Source organism: Bidens hawaiensis, unplaced genomic scaffold (genome assembly GCF_021521415.1).
Source record: "Bidens hawaiensis isolate Kalapana, Puna unplaced genomic scaffold, B.hawaiensis_p1.1 tig00007743_1, whole genome shotgun sequence".
In the NCBI taxonomy this organism is placed as follows: Eukaryota; Viridiplantae; Streptophyta; class Magnoliopsida; order Asterales; family Asteraceae; genus Bidens; species Bidens hawaiensis.
Window position 1 is genome coordinate 819,924 of NW_027491538.1, and position 16,809 is coordinate 836,732.

Sequence of the window (16,809 nt, forward strand, 5' to 3'; positions counted from 1 at the left end):
ATGGTTAATAAATAAAACTTGTGTTTGAAAAAGAAACATGTTAAAAATTTCAGATAAAAAGATTGAAAAAGAATAAAGGATAAAAATGTCTCGACAAAGTGATACTCGAGAGGCCTCCCGAAAGGAAGCCGAAATACGAGAATAAAAAGGGAAAGGTCCCGAAAATGAACAAGAGGAACCGATTCCTGAGAAATACATGAAACAAATCCAAAGAATAGTAAAAGATGCCGTAAGGGCCGAAACAGAAAATAGATCCCAATCTAGACAAACAAAACATTCACAATCTACAAATCCTTCTCGAAAATCCGTTTCTAAACCCCGTTCTAGACCTTCACGTATGGATGAAAGTGTGCATGAATCGAACGCTGATGGTGGGGTTCGTCAAGAATTCAAGAGACTCAAAATAGGCGGGTGTTCGTTTAAAGATTTTAAGTAGTATGGGCCAAAAGAATTCCATGGTGACAAAGGAGCCATCACAACCGTGAGGTGGCTTGAAGAGATGGAGACGATTGTGATTACGAGCAAGTGTTCCGAAGAAGAAAAGATTCAGTATTCTGCCCTCATGTTTAAAGGCGAAGCTCTAGAATGGCGGAACACATTGATCTTGAGTAGAGGAAGGGAGGTGATGTACAACATGACGTGGAACGAGTTCAAGGAGTTGATGATGTCAAAATTCTGTCCAAGGCATGAAACGGACCAAATTCAAACCAAATTCTTGGCTCACAAGGTTATTGGAACAAACCTTCGTGAGTATAACACGAAATTTCACGAATACTATCGTTTGGTTCCCCAGCTGGTTACCCCGGAATCCAGCAAAGTTACACGTTACATTTGGGGATTACCACGAGAGATTCGTGACATGGTGAGGTCACACTTGCCACAAACCACTGACTCCACGATGGAGTTGGCTGGGTACTTGATGGGCGGAATGATCCGCAATAAAGAAGAGGACAAGAGGGTCATGACAACACAAGACCCGAAGAAGGAAGGAAATACCTGTTTCAAGGGTAAGGGAGTTGACCAACGAAGGTCTGGCTTCAACCCCGGCATCCCGCAATGCAAAATTTGTAAAAAATACCATAGGGGTCGATGCCATCTAATTCCACGACTTTGTGAATCATGTCACAAACACGGCCACGCCACGGCCGATTGTTGGAAGAAGAAAATGACTTGCTACAATTGCAAGGAAATGGGACATCTCAGCTTTGAATGCCCCAAGAATAAGCCCGCGACTGGTGGTGCGGGAGGTAGCAGTCAAAAGAATGAGCCCAAGAAGGGCAATGCAAGAGTCTTTGTCTTGGATACTAAGAAAGCGGCCGACATGCCGGAAACCATTACTGGTACGTTCCTTGTTAACAATGCCTATGCTAGAGTTGTTTGATTCAGGAGCCAATTTAAGTTTTATAAATTATAAATTTTGTAGTCTATTAAACGAACCTTTAATCAAACTTAATAAAACTCTAAGCGTCGAGACCACTAATAGCGAAATTGTTAAAATCTCTGAAGCCTTAGAAAATGGAAAAATCTTATTAGCTGGTTACGTTTTGCCTATTCAATTGCTACCAATGACTTTTGCTGGTTTTGACGTTGTATTGGGTATGGATTGGTTATCCGACAACCATGCTCGTATCATTTGCGATAGCAAGACCGTTGAACTTCGAACCCCTGATAAACGTATCATAAGAATCGAAGGGGATAAAGACGCTGGCCAAGTTATCCTAATCTCCATGATAAGGGCTAACAAATGTTTGAATCAAGGATGCTTAGCATTCATGGCCTACGTCACCAAAGAATCAAAACCCAAAGAAATCAAAGACGTTTCTGTAGTTTCCGACTTTGTTGATGTCTTTCCCAATGAACTTCCTGGCATTCCTCCCAATCGTGAAGTAGAATTTAGGATCGATATTATTCCTGGAACTGCTCCGATAGCCAAGGCTCCGTACCGCTTCGCGCCAACCGAGATGAAGGAACTGAAGAAACAATTGGACGAACTTCTCGAAAAGGGTTTTATACGACCAAGTTCATCACCATGGGGAGCGCCGATACTATTCGTCAAGAAGAATGATGGATCCATGCGTATGTGCATTGACTATCGAGCTCTCAATAAAGTCACAATCAAGAATCGTTATCCACTCCCTCGTATCGATGATCAGTTTGACCAACTTCAAGGTGCTAGCTTCTTTACAAAAATCGATATTCGTTCCGGCTATCACCAACTCAAGGTCCAATCCGAAGATATTCCGAAAACCGCTTTTCGAACAAGATATGGCCATTATGAGTTCACCGTTATGCCATTCGGACTTACTAATGCGCCAGCCGCATTCATGGACATGATGAACCGAATCTGTAAGCCTTACTTAGATAAATTTGTGATTGTTTTCATCGATGACATACTCATTTACTCTAAATCTAAGGACAATCATGAAAATCATCTTCGAACGTTACTTGAAATTCTTAGAACCGAGAAGTTGTACGCTAAGTTCTCAAAATGCGAGTTCTGGTTGCACGAGGTGCAATTTCTTGGTCACATCATTAACGTCAATGGTATTCAAGTGGATCCCGCTAAGATTGAAGCTATCTCTTAGTGGGAGATCCCAAAGTCGCCAACCGAGATTCGAAGTTTCTTGGGATTGGCCGGCTATTACCGTAGGTTCCTAGAAAACTTTTCCCGAATCGCTTTTCCCTTAACCTCCTTAACTCGTAAGAACATCAAATATGAATGGGGAACAAAGCAACAAGAGACGTTCGATATACTTAAACAAAATCTTACCCAAGCTCCTATACTGGCCTTTCCAGAAGGTATTGAAGATTTCGTTGTCTTTTGCGATGCATCTTATTCCGGTTTGGGATGTGTATTGATGCAACGAAAGAAAGTAATCGCTTACGCCTCTCGTCAACTCAAAGTTCACGAAAAGAACTATACGACTTACGATCTAGAGTTAGGCGCCATAATCTTTGCACTTAAGATATGGAGGCACTATCTCAATGGAGTAAAGTTTATCGTGTACACTGATCATAAAAGCTTGAAACACATCTTCGATCAAAAAGAGCTTAATACGCGCCAACGGCGATGGATGGAGTCACTCAATGACTACGATTGTGAGATCGTCTACCATGAAGGCAAAGCCAACGTCGTGGCCGACGCCTTAAGTCGCAAGGAACATGAAAAGCCCAAAAGAGTCCGAGCATTGCGCCTAGAACTCCAAATCGATCTTTTCGAACAAATCAAATCGGCTCAAATTCAAGCGATCAACGAAAACCAAATCTCCGACGAAAAACATAACGGCACCATTGATTTGTTAGTCAAGGGTGACGATGGTATCCTTAGACTTGGCAATAGAATTTGGGTATCAATCGTTGGAGGATTGCGTGAGAAAATCTTAAACGAAGCCCATAAGTTCAAATATATGATGCATCCCGGAAGCGACAAAATGTACCATAATCTGAAAGCAAATTATTGGTGGAATGGAATGAAAAGGGATGTCGCTTCGCATGTTGCGAAATGTCTTACTTGTTTGAAAGTCAAGGCTGAACACCAAAAGCCTTCGGGACTGCTCCAGCACCTCGAACTTCCCGTATGGAAGTGGGAGTTAATTATTATGGATTTCTTAACCAAACTCCCTAAAACGACTCGACAACATAATGCTATATGGGTAATTGTGGACCGTTTAACAAAGTCCGCACATTTTATACCTATCAATGAGTCATACTCAATGGATAGATTAGCGCGTATTTATGTAAATAACATTGTTGCTTTGCATGGAGTACCGCTATCTATAATCTCTGATCGAGATAGTCGTTTTACGTCTCACTTTTGGAAAAGCTTCCAACAAGCACTCGGCACAAAGCTTAACCTTAGCACCGCCTATCACCCACAAACTGATGGGCAAAGCGAAAGGACAATTCAAACGTTGGAAGATATGCTCCGCGCATGTGTGATAGACTTAGGTGGAAGTTGGGATGACCACTTACCCCTAATGGAATTCTCGTATAATAATAGTTATCACACGAGCATTCAAGCCGCACCATTTGAGGCATTATATGGTCGAAAATGTAGGACGCCCGTGTGCTGGTCTGAAACCGGAGATAATCAATTATCTGGACCCGAAATAGTCTAAGAAACCACCGACAAAGTTATTCAAATCCGAAAAAAACTTAAGACGACACGTGATCGCCAAAAGAGTTACGCCGATGTCCGTCGTAAGCCGTTACAGTTCAATGTTGGTGACAAAGTTCTTTTGAAAGTCTCGCCCTGGAAAGGCGGAGTCCGCTTCGACAAGAAAGGAAAGTTCAGTCCTCGATTCGTTGGACCCTTCGAGGTACTCGAACGAATTGGTATCGTTGCATATCGTTTGCGACTACCCGAGGAAATGCAAGGGAAACACAACATCTTCCATGTCTCAAATCTGCGAAAGTGTCTAGCATACGAATATTTTGCAATGCCGTTAAAAGATGTTGGAATTGATGAAACCTTAAAATTCATAGAACGTCCAATCCAAATCGAAGATTCAAAATTAAAAAAACTTAAAAGACGAACCTTGAAAATCGTGAAAGTAAAATGGGATTCCCGACAAGGACCCGAGTATACTTGGGAACTCGAGTCGGAAATGAGAAAGAAATACCCCCAATTATTCTCGTAAAAGCAATCTCGAGGACGAGATTTATTTCATGGTGGGGAGGATGTAACATCATGAAAATTTCGAACCAAAAATGTAAACTTTCCAAAGTATAGGGATCATTTTAGCCAAATTCCAAACACCAAGGTTGAAAATGAAAAATATGTTTTCTTATTCTATCGCGCTATGCGACCGGACAAAGGATAAGCCTATCGCGTACCGCGATGGGGCTTGGTCAAAGCTTCTGGAAGAGGTCAACAGCGATACGCGATCGCTGTTAAGCCTACGTCATCGCGTACCGCGATGACGTGGCCTGACACGTCTGACACATTTTCACCACGTGTCCACACATGGCACACCGGTCGCCACGTGTCCCGACACGTGGCACATCGTCTGCCACGTGTCAACACGTGGCACACCGTCTGCCACGTGGCGACACCAAATTGTGACTCACCAGACCTACGTCGCGCTACTCGACGGGTGCACAGGAGCCCATCGCGTACCGCGATGGGATCCCAGATTTTGCCTATAAATAGCAAGTCCGGGATCTCATTCAAGGCACACCAAATTCAGCTATACTTTCTCTCTATAACATCTCTCTACACCGCGAAATACGTGCCACCGATCCACCTCGAAAACCGTGTCCGATTCCTCGATAAGCGTGCCATACCTCAATACTCGTGTCATTCCCCGACGACGTGTATATCAAGAAGGCGATACTATTCCGACGTCCTGACGATTGTCTCGAAGTGCGTGCCGTGAAGGGTTGGTGCCTTGAGAAGCGTGCCAAAGTAAGGAGAAAGATTGTACGAGGAAGGGGTGTTGATCAAGCGGCGTAGAAGTGCTGCTCGAGTATCTAGGGATTTTTAAGCCAAGTAAAGGTAGGCATAATGCCCGACTAAAATAATAATAAAATATTATAAAGGCTTAATACCCTAAGTCGGAATTATACTCGATGCTTATGAAAAGAAAATAAATAACAAAGAAAAGAAAAGAAAGAAATATAAAAGTGTATATATATGTGTGTGTGTGATTATATATACAATTCTTTGTTATAAATATTATTTAAGTAATAATGAGTATTCTTAAATAATAAAGAAAAGAATATGTTTCTTAAAGAAGAAGAAACGTAGGGTTTTTATAATAAACTAAAGGTTTATAAATATTACTTTTTAACTAAAGGTTTTTAATTAAAAGAATATTGAACTAAAGGTTCATCGAGATAAATAAAGACTAAAGGTCGTAAGCCGGATTGTATATCCGACTAATAAAAGTTATACTCGTACTATAGGTGTGAGATAGCAAGAGAAAGACTCACGGACGGTGTTGGAAGCCGATCCCACTTGAAAAGGTGAATACGCCCCACTTTTACAAACTTGTTTTCAAACAGTCAAATGTGTTATGTGTAAAACTTTACATGTGACTAAATGTCTCTAAAAACATTATGAATAAGAGTAAAACCCTAGCCCTCAGCCTGTAGTATACGTTTGTCTGGATCCTTACATATGTGGTTAAATGCGGTGGGCACATCGCACCACGCCTGGTCACGACCTCCAGCCACGATGGGCCGAACCAAAGTATGTTCGAGTGAGAATGACCTTGTGTATATTTATGATTCCAAAGTCACCAACCGAGATCCGAAGTTTCTTAGGTTTGGCCGGCTACTATCGAAGCTTCATTGAAAACTTCTCTCGTATAGCCGTTCCCCTAACTTTTTTGACTCATAAAAACATTAAGTACAAATGGGGAGCTAAATAGCAAGAGTCGTTCGATATACTTAAACAAAAGCTTACCCAAGCAGCTATACTAGCCTTGCCAGAAGGTACTGAAGACTTTGTTGTTTTAGTGATGCGTCTCATTTCGGCTTAGGATGTGTACTAATGCAACGAAAGAAAGTGATTGTTAAAGCCCCTCGTCAACTCAAGGTGCACGAAAATAACTACACAACTCATGATCTAGAGTTAGGCGCCATAATCTTTGCATTAAAGATATGCAGGCACTATCTTTATGAAGTCAAGTTTATCGTGTATACCGATCATAAAAGTTTAAAACACATCTTCGAGCAAAAAGAACTCAACATGCGTCAACGACGCTGGATGGAGACTCTAAACGACTACGACTGCGAAATCGTCTATCATGAAGGAAAAGCCAACGTTGTGGCCAACGCCTTAAGTCGTAAGGAACATGAAAAGACGAAAAGAGTCTGAGCATTCATATTAGAACTCCAAATCGATCTCATTGAACAAATCAAATCTGCTCAACTCCATAAAGGCAAGATCTCCGACGAAAAACGTAACGGCACCATTGACTCGTTAGTTAAGGGTGACGATGGTATCCTTAGAATGGGAAACCGGATTTGGGTACCAATGTTGGGGACTTGCGTGAGAAAATTATGAACGAAGCTCATAAGGCAAAGTACATGATGTACCCCGGTAGTGACAAAATGTACCAAAATCTTAAACCAAACTACTGGTGGAATGGGATGAAAAAGGACATCGCTTCGCATGTGGTGAAATGTTTAACATGTTTAAAAGTCAAGGCTGAACAACAAAAGTCATCGGGACTGCTTCAGCAACCCGAACTTCCCGTATGGAAGTGGGAGTTAATAACCATGGATTTTATCACTAAACTCCCGAAAACGACTCGACAACATAATGCTATTTGGGTTATCGTGGATAGGTTAACAAAATATGCACACTTTATACCCATCAACGAATCATACTCAATGGATAGATTAGCGCGTATCTATGTGAACAATATCGTTGTTTTGCATGGAGTATCGTTGTCTATAATATCTGATCGAGATAGTCGTTTTACATCTCACTTTTGGAAAAGCTTCCAACAAGCCTTAGGCACCAAGCTAAACCTTAGCACCGCCTATCATCCGCAAACTGATGGCAAAGCAAAAGGACAATTCAAACGTTGGAAGATATGCCCTGCGCTTGTGTGATAGACTTAGGTGGAAGTTGGGATGACCACTTACCCCTAATGGAATTCTCATACAACAATAGTTATCACACGAGTATTCAAGCCGCACCATTCGAGGCGTTATATGGTCGAAAGTGTAGAACGCCCGTGTGTTGGTCTGAATTCGGAGACAATCAATTTTCTGGACCCGAGATAGTCCAAAAAACCACCGATAAAATCTTACAAATCCGAGAAGGACTTAAGACGGCACGTGATCGCCAAAAGAGTTACGCCAATGTCCGTCGTAATCCGTTAGAATTCAATGTTGGTGACAAAGTTCTTTTGAAACTTTCGCCATGGAAAGGCGTAGTTCGCTTCGGTAAGAAAGAAAAACTTAGTCCTCGATTCGTGTGACCCTTCGAGGTACTTGAACGAATTGGTACTGTTGCATATCGTTTGCGACTACCCGAGGAAATGCAAGGGATACACGATGTATTCCACGTCTCCAATCCGCGTAAATGTTTAGATGACGAATCTTTGTCTATGCCACTAAAATACGTCGAAATTAACGAGAACTTAAAATTTATTGAAAAACCAATTCAAATTGAAGATACAAAGATAAAGAAATTGAAAAGACGAACATTTAAAATCGTGAAAGTAAAGTGGGACTCACGAAGAGGCCCCGAATACACATGGGAACTCGAATCCGAGATGAAAAAGAAATACCCTCACTTGTTGTAAGAAGCAATCTCTAGGACGAGATTTATTTCAAGGTGGGGGAGGATGTAACACCATGAAAATATTGGACCAAAAATAACAAGTTTCTAAAGTTAAAGGACCAAAAATGTTAAAATCTAAACCTTGGGGTTTTAAATGAAAATTCTGGTTTCCTGACCCATCACGATACGCGATGGATCAGAAGGGAAACCCATCACGTATCGCGATGGGTTGTCTGACACGCGAACACGTGGCTTGCCACGTGTCCACACGTGGCACAACGGTCGTCACGTGTCACCACGTGGCAGCACGCCCGCCACGTGTCGCCACGTGGCACAACGCCTGCCACGTGTCGCCACGTGGCAGGTCTACGGGGTGACTGGCCAACCCTACGTCGCGATATGCGAATGGGTTTTCTGGTGACCATTGCGTATCGCGATAGGACACCAGATTTGCCTATAAATAGAAGGCCATGGCCCTCTCACTCATCACACTGAAATTACATATACATCTCTCTCTCTCTCTAGCATCTCTCTAGAACCCGATAATCATACCCTCGATCCACCTCGAAAAACGTGTCCATAATACTCGATCTCCATTCCCGATTCCTCGATATTCGTGCCACTTACCACCGACAATTCAATCAAGAAGGTGTTACCATTCCGACGTCCCGATGACCCGCCTCGTGAAGCGTGCCAGTGTGAGAAGAAGTGTTGGTGTCTCGTTTTGCGTGCCAAAATGAAGTGTTGATCAAGAAGGAATTGAAAAGGGTGAAAGACGTAGAAGTGCTGCTCGATTGTCTAGGGTTACTATAAGCCGACAAATGTAAGCATAATGACGAATAAAATAATAAAATATTATAAAAGTCTTAAAACCGTAAAGTCGAGGTTATACTCGATACCTCGATAAAATAAAGGAATTATATATAACAAATAAAAGAAATGAAAGAAAAGAAAAAGATAAGTATATCTATATAAATATATATATATATGTGTGTGTGTGATTATATATATAGATCTTTGTTATAAAATATTATTTAAATAATATAATTATTCTTAAATAATAAAAGAAAAGAATATGTTTCTTATAGAACAGAAACGTAGGGTTTAAAGAAATAAGATTTAACTAAAGGTTGTTTTATAAAAGAATACTTTTTAACTATATGTTTTAAAGTAAAAGAGATTTAAACTAAAGGTTCATAAAAGAAAATAATCGAAGTAAAGATTATAAAAAGACTAAAGGTCTTAAGCCGGATTGTATATCCAACTAATAAAAAGGTTATACTCGTATTATAGGTGCGAGATAGCAACGAGAAAGACCCTCGGACGATGTTTGAAGCCGATCCAAATCAATAAGGTGAATACGCCCCAAACTTTACAAATTTGTTTTCAAACGAGTCCAATGTGTTATATGAAAAAGGTTTACATGAGACTACGTGTCTCTAAAAACATTTATAAACAAGAGTATAAACATAGCCCTCAGGCAGTAGTATACGTTTGTGTGGATCCTTACATATGTGGTAAAATGCGGTGGATACATCGCACCACACTTGGCTATAGTCACGCTCAGCTGCGGGGACTAATGACCATGTGTATACATATAGTGCCTAAGTAATGTCAAACGATGCGGTGTTTGCTGGGGTGCTTTGTGTAGAGACTTGAGTTTATAAATTGTATTGTTTTAAAGCTTGAATATTCCTAATCTACGATGGGCCGGACCTAAGTTATGTCTCGAGGGGTAATCAAGTAAAAAGAAAATGTTTTAGCGTCAGCATATTCACAATCATTCGTTGCTAACGTATTTTCTTAACATTTTGCAGGTAATCAAGATTAGAGCTTGGAAAGACGAAGTGCTCAAGATATCTGATGGCTCGGATCTTTTGTTAAAAACTTAATATATATAAAGTGATGTTTTGTAAATTAAATAAGTAAATGTTTTGTAAACACTAAACGGGAACTTTTAAAATCCCGTCTTTTGTTAATGTAAATATTAAATCCACATGTTTCAAAAGACTTCCGTTTTAACACGTAACTCTTATTTATTTACAAATGTGGTACCAAATGTTGGTTATACGCCCAGGCCTTAAACGAGGGGGTGACAGAAATAATATATATAAACTATATTAAGTTAAAAGAATTCATATTAAGGAAATTGGTGAAATAATTTCATCCCACATGGAAAGGAGGAAGAAATTGGAATTCCTTTCCATGGGTATAAATAAGGAAAATAACTTCCATCTCACATAGAAAGTGGGAAAGATTTGGAAGCTCTTTATAAGGGATGGAGTTTCCATAGTAATATTCTTTTATGTATAGTATGCACCAAGTGGTCCTCGCGGAGGGTGCGTACGCACAAATCGGGCTCGGGCGAGGAAGACGGCGATGGGCGATGAGCGCTTTTATGGCGCACTTCGCACGCTCGCATCGCCGCAAGCCGCTTGAGAGCCGCCTTATTGTTTTTGGAAAGTAGAACCAAGACCAAGACGTAACAATCATCAAAAGTAAAGTGAATGAAAATTCTGAAATTCAAGACCCATCGCGATACGTGATGGATCGAAAGATGACCATTCGCGATAAGCGACGGGAACATCACATCGCCCCAGGATGGGCGGTGTCGCAATATGCGATGGCCAACCTTTTGGGTCATCGCGATACGCCTGACCCGACTCTAAGGTATTGAAATTTTTTTAATATTTAATAATAGACAGCTGATCTTCAAAATTTTCGACCCCTGTCAGAAAATTTTCTGGGTCCGCCACTGGTTGAGAACCCTAACAACATCACTTGCATGAATATCTGGTCCATGAATTACGAACCAACCATGAACATTGTTTTGCTTTTGTGATTTTAAAGATCGATCTCTTTTGGACCACCGTTATCGATACAAACTTATACAACACAAATACATGACCATTATATACTTTTAATAAGAATGATTATTTAATATCCATGGTCTTGTCCATGAATTATTCTATATAACTTGATACAACTAATTAAATGTATTTTATAATAAAGTAGTTGTAAAGTCGTTAATAATAGTTAAAATGGAATATTAATAAGATGTAGAATACCCGTCCTCTACATCATAGTCCACGATCTCATATTATGGTTTTGTTACAACCACTAAAACCTTAAAAACAAATTGAACTACTTGATTTATATAGTAATAGGATTTGTTTAGTTAGACAAATGAAATGATAGTTCTAGAGTTGATGGCGTAGTAACCTAGATAAAGTCTAACAAACACTTGAAGGCTCTAAGTTAATTCAGGAAAGTAAAAGAAATTCGTTTTAAAAGGGTGCTGCTAAACGTACCCCCTACACCATTTTTACTAAATATACACTCACCCTTAACATTATTTATATACATGTTAGTCCATACAACATTTTTTTTCATTTAATAGTCTTCACTACATATATTAAATTAAAAACTATCAAGTATTACTATTAATTTATTTTTTTAGTATTAATATTGTAAATATTTATAATATCTATTTTTTTAATTTTAGTAGTATATATATTATAAGTTGGATGTGGCTCAATGGTAGAGCACTCACTTTACTAGTGAGAGGTAGGGGGTCAAACCTCACTATCACCAACTTATATGGGAGATATAAGGGATGACCCTGGCTTGCCAGGGTTCGAATCCTGATCTCACCCGGTTTTACCGGCTCCTCGCTGTCGTGCCGTTTGGCGGGCGTGGGGGTCGGGTTTTATCCGGTGAATCCCTCAACAGGTGGACCGCTAGGGGCTCCGTCCGTCCGGGCTAGTGGCCGGCTCGAGCTACCTTTGGCCAATGGGGGCTGCGTACGGAGTACCCGGCGTTACTTAGTTGGCCGTTCAAAAAAAAGTATATATATTTATAATATCCTTATTTTACCTCTTTATTATTTAAAAAATAAACCCGAAACTCGAAAACCTAAAACCCTAAACCCGACCCCTAACCCTAAACCCTAAACCCGAACCATAAACTCTAAACCCGAAACCCTAAACGCTAAACCTTAAAACCTAAATCCTAAACCCGAACCCTAAACCCTAAACCCTAAGCCCGAGACCCTAAACCCTAAACTCGAAATCATATAAAAAAACGAAACTTGTAAAAAAATAATATAAAATCCTTATTTTTTTGCTAATTTGGCAATCATATAATTTCAAGTTGATTTTTCCAGGAGGGGTATGACAAGCAACCAGTGGATACATTTAACCTGACCCTTTTAAAATAAATGACAACTATTAAAGAATGTAAAAAATCAGGTATGTGAAGAAATTAAAAAAAAATAAGATGTATAGAGTGTTTATTACATAATTTAGCAAAATAAAAAATTCCTATATTGAAAAATAGATACTTATAAAAGATAAAAAAAAAAATTTAGTTAAATTGTTTTTTAAGGAACAAGAAACCATACTCTCATAGTTTCATTCCACTCCTCGATGATATTTATTTTATTCGATCAGTTCAAGGTTAGATGTTTTAACTTTTAACAATACGATCGAAGTTTTTAAAATATTTAACCTGTTATTTAAACCGAACTACAACCACTAGCTTGGTCTAGTTTAATGGCAAATGTGTGTGACTTACAATTAAATGGTTGTGAATTATAGTTTTACTTGAGACATTTAGTAAAAATATGTAAAAAAAAATAGTCATTTAACCTTTACTAACTATTTTCTTCATTTTCAAATGTGCACTTATGTAAATGCGTATTATGTTCATGAATCAGATTTATCATTTAAAACTTTCAATGTAACAAATTTGAAAATACAACTCTGTTTGACATCCAGACCGCTTAAAGTGACTGGTCTAGCTGTCCCATCCAACCCAACCAGTTTGGTATACTATTTCTCAAAACTAGAGTTAGTATGAATTGGTGAAGGATAGTAAGGGCCATGGGTAGCCCTTACTAGAGTTAGTAGAGTTAATATGAATCCTCATGATCCTAAGCAAGAAATTTGCCCACAACAATTACCATTGTCAAGGGTGAAGCTTTTTGATGGGAAAATATAGCTGAGTCAAGCTCCGCCACAGACCATTGTTAGCACCTCTGCTCCCTGCAACATCGACTATTCACTGCCACCAATACCACCTCTCATGCCCACTACTGTGCTTGTGGTTGTCACTAGTGCCATAAAAAACATAATCGCGAGCGACCCACAAAACCCGTTTTTACCCACACTAAGTTGAAGTTTTTTAAGGAGCCCGTGTTGACCTAAACCAGTTTGACCCAAACTCTTTTTGGCACGTCACCCGACCAACCAGGCTCACGGTGCTAGCTCTGCTAAGCTTCAATTCAACTTTTAAAGTTATAATAAGAGCATCCACATCCTCCTCTATCTCCAAATTTAAAGCAATGGAGCTCCAAATATGCAAACTCAGAACTAGAGTTGGCAAACGGGTCGGGCTGGGCCAAAACAAATTAGGGTCCCGGAATGGGTTAGGGTCGAAACGGGTAATATAGAAAAGGGGCCCAAGACTCGAGTTGAACGGATCCGGGTCCAAACAAGTTCGGGTCGGAACGAGATGGGCCTTTTTTCCTTTTTATTTTTGCCATTGCTAAAATCATGACATCATCATTAATAGACTTTGGTTCGGGATGGGATGGGATTTGTATCGGAACATGTTTCGGGTCAAAACAGGTTTCAGGTCGGAGTGAGTGAATGCTTTCGGATCACAACAGGATTCGGTTCGAAACGGGTTCCGGGTCAGAACAGGTTTCTTTTGGACCTGAACGGGTGGGGCCGCTACAAACCTCAGTAATATGGGGAGCTACGTACGGAATTTACACAATGCATTCAAAAATCCTGTAACAGAGATGATACATTGTAAGTTATCAAGGGAGCTAAGCCTATGGAAATTACACAAGGCATTCCAAAATCCTAAAACAAGGATGATACATTGTAAATCTTGAAAACGGTTGGTTGAGTCAGGTTAAACGGGTCGTTTTTAAAAGGTTTCAAGCAAATATATGAAAAGTTAATTTCATAGTATGTGCTTCGACAAGCCCAACAAATTACTAGAGTAGCTATCACTATGCCAACAAGCACACACCGCCTCCACTACATTGCCCTATAGACAGATAAAAAGCCGAATTCTAGTGTCGCTTATTGTACTTCCTTTCGATTTTATGAACTTCACCACATACATGTTACCATAGTTTGGGTTAAGTATCATCCCATGGCAGGAGTTCATTTCAATATTAAGCAACCATTTTAAATAGAAATATAACTATGAATTCTTTTGCACACCAAAAGTATAAAATAAAAGACAAGATACTAAATTACGAGATAACAACCAGATATTACCATTTATCTAGTTAAAACATTCTTACAGGATTATGACTCCGGATACAAGTAGACCATTTTTGCTTTTGATGAGGCTCGTGAGAATAGCATGACATCTTTTGCAATGCTGAGCATTTTCTGAGCATCAGCCGTAGCCCTTGGTTGGATAATCATATTTTCAAGGTGGGGAGAATGATCGAGTAGAAGCTCTACAAAGAGCAACTCTGGTCTTGATCCTTCAAAAGATGTGATTTCCACAGTTCGCAACATGAACTGTGTCTGATCCAAACAGTCGAGGGATTGCAGATAACTAGATGTTAATTCCATATCAGCCTCGTCTCCCTACAAAAACATAAAAGTGAAACGACGTATTACCACACAATTTTTAACTATGTAAGCTAAAAAAATTATTAACAAACATTTAGCCATCTTTACCATCGGTATATGCGTCACACTAAGTTCTTCCAAATTAGGCGAGTTCCGAAGCATACATAGAGCACCTTGAAGTTGATCCAAATCACTAAAACTAAAACTTTCAAACTCCAACTTCTTTAAGTATTTTAGCTCACCTGGAAGCCACTTTGGAAACTTTTGTGCAGCCAAAAACTGTGCAATGTAAGTGAGATTTTAACAATTTAACATACCAAAATAACATATAACAAAGGCTAAACATTTAGATTTGAAAGTTTGTATCACACCTTAAGAAAATAACTATCAATGGTAAAAGATAAAATGTTGGGCAGCTTGCGTAACATCATGGCCAAAGTAAATCTTTCAACTTGTAAAGACTCGTCTATGGACTTCAACAAACATATACGAACCGCTGCAAGGAGTTCGCTATGCAATAACCGAAGAAGCGTGGCATCATGGCAACTAATGACCCACAAAGTCTGTAGATTCACAGCCTTGATGTTAAAGCTGTCAACATTGACACAACAATCCAGTGTCAACACTCTAAGTAGCGGTAAATTGATGACGGTTCCAGCCAAATGATCCCCAAACCAAATCCCCTCCATATTAAGATTTATAAGATTGGGAAAACCTTCAAACCCAACCGGTGGTTTGAAGATACAATTATGTAGTACCAATATGGTCAACTCCACACAAGAGAACACAGAGTATGAAAGCGGATAAACTTTGTTCGAATTAAGAAGGATGAGCATTTGGACCCGGTTTCTCGATAAGATTAGCATCCATTGATCAACTTCCTGGAAGCTATCAAGTACAATGTCTGGTATATAAAGATGAAAATTCAAAATGGGACCTTTGTGATTGATCATAATCTTGTTTATAGTTCTTATAAACCCATTATGATGCAATGCTCTCCTTTTTGTTAACTTTTTTGAGAATTCCTCGTCGAAACTCAACGACGTCATGGTAGTCCATACGTACCGCCACTTCTTTGATAGAACACTTGTCCTTACGGCGTCTTTAATGGGGAGCAGCTCTAAAATCGGGTCTATCAAATCCGGTGACAAGTTACTGATTATGTCTTTATCAGTTACAAACCTCTTATGCTTATGATTCTCTGTCATTAAATTCAGGAAAACCATTACTTGAGGGCATGTTTGGCGCAAATAAGCAAATAAGTATGTTCGGATATCACAAAATCACTTTACTTTTCTGCTTTTGTTATGGGTTAAAAAGTTGTTTTTCAGAAAAAGCTTTTTGTTTTACTTTTTGCTTTTGGAATACCAAATTACAAATATACCTGCAATTTCATTATCTGCAAAACTAGTAAATATATAAAAATATCATTTTACCTACTTTTTGGTTTTTCCAAATACAAAAGCTAATCCAATCACTTTTTTTTAAAATTACTTTTGAAAAAGCCATAAGGCTATGTGTAGTGGACGACAAAAGGAAGGTTTTTTGGGCCAGTTTTAAGTGGAACACCGCCCCCTAGGCGATTTTTGGGCAACAAGGGGGGAGGGTATTTTTGGGGGGGCAGCATACCTTTGTTGTCGGTTGTGTGATAAAAATAATAAAATAAGTGGAGGGCGATTTTTGAGCTACAAGCCACTACGCCCCTAAAATGAAAATAGCTCATCAGCTGACATGGCACCACGTGTCAAAAATCCCCCCGTTTTGTAACCCTTCACTACACAGAGCATTTACATTCAACCCCTTATCTCCAAATCCAAAATTACATTAAAAATCATTACATTTTCTCTCTCATTTCAATTAAATAACATTTTTTTTATATTTTTATCATTACCATTTATCTTTCCGTCACTCACAACCATTTTCAAAATATATTAAAAAATTATAGGGCGTGAAAAGTAGTTTTTC

The 16,809-nt window shown here is 39.3% G+C and overlaps 1 protein-coding gene across 1 annotated transcript; it reads right to left on the reverse strand.

The window, feature by feature from the left end:
- Positions 1 to 13,992: 13,992 nt before the first annotated feature.
- Positions 13,993 to 16,297, reverse strand: LOC143635977 (F-box/FBD/LRR-repeat protein At1g13570-like). The gene is made up of 3 exons (XM_077103683.1): positions 15,216 to 16,297; positions 14,953 to 15,123; positions 13,993 to 14,859 (listed from the first exon to the last, which is right to left on the reverse strand). The coding sequence occupies exons 1-3, from the start codon at positions 16,068 to 16,070 to the stop codon at positions 14,569 to 14,571; spliced, it is 1,317 nt and encodes a 438-aa protein (XP_076959798.1). The 5' UTR covers positions 16,071 to 16,297; the 3' UTR covers positions 13,993 to 14,568.
- Positions 16,298 to 16,809: the final 512 nt, after the last annotated feature.

Excerpts from the sequence above, each read along its gene's own strand:
- LOC143635977 (XM_077103683.1), bottom strand. The coding sequence starts at position 16,070 with ATGGTTTTCCTGAATTTAATGACAGAGAATCATAAGCATAAGAGGTTT. Across the intron at positions 15,124-15,215 it reads TTGATAGTTATTTTCTTAAG|TTTTTGGCTGCACAAAAGTT; the intron begins GTGTGATACAAA and ends TACATTGCACAG. Across the intron at positions 14,860-14,952 it reads GTGTGACGCATATACCGATG|GGAGACGAGGCTGATATGGA; the intron begins GTAAAGATGGCT and ends ATGTTTTTGTAG.